Source organism: Galeopterus variegatus, unplaced genomic scaffold, assembly GCF_000696425.1.
Source record: "Galeopterus variegatus unplaced genomic scaffold, G_variegatus-3.0.2 Scaffold531, whole genome shotgun sequence".
Classification (NCBI taxonomy): Eukaryota; Metazoa; Chordata; class Mammalia; order Dermoptera; family Cynocephalidae; genus Galeopterus; species Galeopterus variegatus.
This window is the reverse complement of record NW_007726642.1, coordinates 388809-393907: the sequence shown is the minus strand read 5'-3', so window position 1 is coordinate 393907 and position 5099 is coordinate 388809. Positions and strand designations below refer to the sequence as shown.

Genomic DNA, 5099 nt, shown 5'->3' with positions numbered 1-5099 from the left:
CCCCCCACCACTGACCAGCACCACGACCACTACCACCACCACTGACCAGCACCACGACCACCCACACACATAAACTTAATTCCCAATCACCTTGGTGTTACTTGTTGGCAGTTTAAACTCTTGAACTATGAAATGATTTCAAAGACATTTTTCGATATTTTAGTGGCTGCATAAGTGGTAACTCATGAATAATCTTAACAAAATTAAGGGAATTTTAAATGCACATAACCATTTCTTTAAAGAGTTAGTTTTTTCTGTATTTCTTTTAAAAAGTTCTACAATATTAGAAGGGGGGCCTTTTATGTTGGTGGTAATAACATGTAAGGAAGAAGGCAAGTTGCTAAGGACATCTCAGTATGAATTATTTAAAACGTTTCATTATGGAATATATCAAACCTATGTAAAAGTGGAGAGAGTAATACAATAAACCCCCATATATCACACCAGCTTAAGCAGTTATCAACTCATGGCTAATCGTACTTCGTCTATATGTATATTAACTCTCCCCCGCCCCATTGGGATTATTTTGAAGCACATAACAGACATCTTTCATTTTATCAATAAATCTTTTAACATTTATGTCTAAAAGATAAGGATTTTTAAAAAATCATAATATAGTTATCCCACATTAACAGTAATTTCTTTTTTTTTTCCTCAAGGTTTTAACAGTAATTACTTAACATTAGAACATTAACAGTAATTTCTTAATAGGCATAACTGATCTGGATGGGTGGGAGAACTGAGAGCATTTCTATAACAGGCACTGTCTGCTGTCTTTTTGAGTTTGCTCTATAGCTTTAAATGAAGTGATTAAAGGAAAGCTAAACTTTAGCCATAATAAGTTGACCTTTTAGTGAAATGCATGTTATTAATGTATTTAATGAGATGCATTACAAACTGCAGTGAGCACCATGTTTCATTACAGGTCTAAAATGCAATATCATTAAAGACCTTTAATGGAAACACTGGTTGACATTTTGATGTTTCCTATAAGCAAAACATCCAAGAACACAGAGTAATGTAATATAAATATAGAGGATGTGTTAAAATTTTTTACTTGCCTAAGAGTATGAAAACAAATTCCATTATTAATAAATTATATTTTGTTTGGTTCCCCTCATGTTCTCACTTCTAGTTCCTGTTTACCCTCTTATGTCTCTGTAGCCCTTTCCCATGACCCCCAGTTATTTTGACTTGAATAGACTAAAATTTTTTTTTTTTTTGTCTTTTTTTTTTTTTTTGTCTTTTTTTTTTTTTTTCGGGACCGGCAACGGATCGCAACCCCCAGTGTCGTGCCCGTACCGGACCGGGACCGGCAATGGGATCGCAACCCTCAGTGTTGCTCCCGCACCTCGCTCAGCCAGTGAGCGGCCGGTCTGTATGTGGGATCCGAACCCTCGGCGGGAGTGCCCCCACGCTCCCAAGCGGCGCACTGTAGCAGTGCGCCACCCGGCCGGCCCCAGACTAAAATTTTTTTTTTTTTTGTCTTTTTTTTTTTTTTTCGGGACCGGCAACGGATCGCAACCCCCAGTGTCGTGCCCGTACCGGACCGGGACCGGCAATGGGATCGCAACCCTCAGTGTTGCTCCCGCACCTCGCTCAGCCAGTGAGCGGCCGGTCTGTATGTGGGATCCGAACCCTCGGCGGGAGTGCCCCCACGCTCCCAAGCGGCGCACTGTAGCAGTGCGCCACCAGGCCGGCCCTAGACTAAAATTTTTAATGCTAATTTGACCTGGGCACTAATAGATACCTTAAAGAATAACATTTAAAATTTTTAATTTATCTTTATGTAGGCAGTACATTCACATTGTTCAAAATTCAAAAGATACTAAAGACTATCAGTGAAAACCTTATCATCCCTGTACCCCTGCCACCCAGATCCCTCTCCTGTAGGCAACCAATATTATCAGTGAAATCCCCCGTTTTACTTAGTTGCCTTAGGGGGCAAGTCCATAAACGAACATGTCAGAGTTCACTCAATTAACACTTTATGGGTTCATGGCAAGGTTCTCACAATGATATGTAGAACCTGAAGTATTCTTAATTACTTGGGATTGGTTTAAGTATTGCTTGGGATGAAGTTACTTTCAGCCTTCTCCAAGTATAGCATGGTATAGGCTTAAGGAATCTTGTTACTGTGCACTTCATTTAGCCAAGGTGACATGAGTAACATTGATTTTTTTTTGTTGTTTCAGCCGATGGCTATCATTTTTAAAAATAGCTTTACTGTTCTAATTATAAAAGTATGTCATGCTTTTTTCAGAAATTCAGAAAGCACATAAAAGCACAAAGAAAAAATAAGGATTACCTGTAATCCTGCTGCCCAGAGGTAACCATAGTTGTCATTTTGATGAATATCCTTCCAGACCTTGTTTGTGTTTACACACACACACACACACACACACACACACACACACACACACACACACACTTTTTAAAAAAAAACAGAAATGGAATCATATAAATATGTACTATTTTGTAAGCTTATTTTTTCTACTTAGTGTATCATTTCGTGTCAGTATATTTAGATGTACATCAGCATTTTCAATGGCTACAGAGTATTCCATTTTATAAATTTACTGCAATTTATTTAACCAATTTGTATTGATGGATGCTTAGGTTTATTTTAGTTTTCCATTTTTATAAAGCATGCTTTGATAAACATCCTTGTACATACATATTTGTGCAATTTGTCTAAAAGTAGCACTGTCCAACAGAAATATAATGCAAGCCACATATGTGATTTAAATTTTCTAGTAACCACATTAAAAAAAAAAGTAAAAAAAAACAGGTAAAATTAATTTTAGTAATAATATTTTATTTAACCCAATATGTCAAAAATATAATTTTAACATGTAATCAATATAAAAGTGTTAAATGATATTTTACATTCTTTTTTCATGTTGTGTTTGAAATCCTCAGTATATTCTACAGTTAACAGCTCATCTCAGTTTGGACTAACCACATTTTGAGTGTTTAGTAGCCACATGTGGACACTGTTGGACTGCATAGATCTGCATTCCCTGGGAATGTAATTGCTGGGATAAAGGACTTGTACTATTTTTTTTTTTTAAGGCTTTTGAGATATATTGCCAAACTGTCCCTTAGAAGAATTGTAAAACTTTAAATTCTCTTCTGTAGCAGTTGTTTTCCTACATTTCTGCCTCCACAGGCATTATTGATCTCTTATTTTTCCTAAACTGTAGATGGGAAATGAAGGCAATCATTTCTTGATAACTTTCTATTTGATATTTACATAATACCTGTTGACTTAGCATTGAAATATGTGCTATGTTTTGTCTATTTATTAAAGAATGAGTTTTGTGTAAAATACTTTTTTTTTTTTTCCCTTTTGTCTTTTTTTCGTGTCTGGCAACGGATCGCAACCCTCAGTGTCGCGGAACTGGTCTGTATGTGGGATCCGAACCCTCGGTGGGAGCGCTGCTGTGCTCCCAAGCGGCGCACTGTAGCAGTGCACCACCGGGCCGGCCCTGAGTTTTGTGTAAAAAGACTTTTGGTCTCTGTAGAGCTACTACTTTGTCCAAACTGGTTTATTAGGCATTTATATTATGTAGAGAGTAAAGTTGGATCACAGAGCAAGTACTTTTCCAAAGTAACCAAGTGGTGGAACCAGAGTGTCAGATTTTTATGTGGTGATTCCGCCTGCCCTGCAAAGATGAGCCCTAGATCAGTCACAGTGCTGTGGAGGTTAAGGGCAGCTAGAAAACTACTGAAATCAATCTAGTTAGAAAATTCATTTACTATTTTGCGGTTGTGTTTCTTAGGAGTGAGTGTTGTCATCAGTACCAGAGACAGTTGTTTTGGTTTTTTTGTTTTTTCATTACCTGCCATTTATTACATCAACGTTGGGGGAAAAAAAAGGCATTTTAAACAAAAAGTTTGACATTTAAAAAGAGGGCTTTTATAATGCTGATAGACTCATCTGAGAGTACATGATTTATAAATACATAAATATCCATGCACATTTTTACAGTGATAGCTACTGGAAAAATGAGAACTTTTAAAAAGCCAATCTGGATAAATTCCTTTTCATCCCAACTGCCTCTTTATGCTGGTAATAACAGGAGTCTTAAGAGTTGCTGTGGTCAGTGTCACATTCATCCAATCCTCCTAAGCTGATGATGAAAATGTGATAAATCTTCTGCCTTAGATTTGATACTTTTTCATTAATTCACTTCTGGTAGTAAACTGGGGCAGGTCTTCCACTTCAATCCCATCTGCCATTTCCATCACCTTGTCTAAAAGGTCTTTATTGTAGCTGCAGCTGAGGAAGAGGTGTTTGGCCCAGACCATGGAGAGGGATAGCTGCTGGTCCAGAGGGCCGCCGCCATCCGGTGGGTCGCAGTAGTCGGGCAGGTGGCACAGGATGAATTCCATGCGGGCCTTCCATTGCTTCTCGCTTTCCCAATAGGATCGGAACTGCTCCGTGAAGTCAGTCGCCTGCCGCAACCCCGCAACCAGCTCCTCCACTGCCTTGGCCACCTTGCCACCTACCATGGCACCGCCACTGCCACCGAGCCAGAGAGTTTTAATAGTGATGAGTTAGCTAAGGAAGCAACCCTGACTTGGAGTAGCTAGTAGTTCCAGAGCGGTATCACTTTATCCACTATATTCATGGTGAAGTTGTACATATCATTGAATGTTGGAGCCTCTTTGTATGTACATTTAATTAACTTAGAGATAACTATATGTTCCTGGCCAAAGAAAAAGAGGGAGAGAGAAACAGTTTATATAGTGCCAGTAATTCTGCCTGCCATTTTATTCAGTGAGCGAATGCCATGGGGTAAGCATGAGATGGCAGGTGTAATTTGTTGTTGCTCTTTTGGTTTTTTTTTTGGTGGCTGGCAGGTATGGGGCATCTTTTGTTGCCTTGGTTAGTTTTTGTTCCTGGGTACCTCCCCAGTGAACATCTGGATAAAGACTTTTTTTTTTTTTTTCCTGTCTTTTTTCGTGTCCAGCAACGGATCGCAACCCTCAGTGTCGCGCCCGTACCGGACCGGGACCGGCAACGGGATCGCAACCCTCGGTGTTGCTCCCACACCTCGCTCAGCCAGTGAGCGGGAACCGGTCTGTACGTG

General features: G+C 39.3%; 2 protein-coding genes across 2 annotated transcripts in view; one reads left to right on the top strand and one right to left on the bottom strand.

Annotated features, from left to right (window-relative positions):
• Positions 1–5099, top strand: part of AATF (apoptosis antagonizing transcription factor) — a 101011-nt gene that overhangs the window by 10298 nt on the left and 85614 nt on the right. The window lies entirely within an intron of this gene.
• Positions 4168–4518, bottom strand: CDKN2AIPNL (CDKN2A interacting protein N-terminal like). Its single transcript, XM_008569803.1, has one exon. The coding sequence runs from the start codon at positions 4516–4518 to the stop codon at positions 4168–4170; it is 351 nt and encodes a 116-aa protein (XP_008568025.1).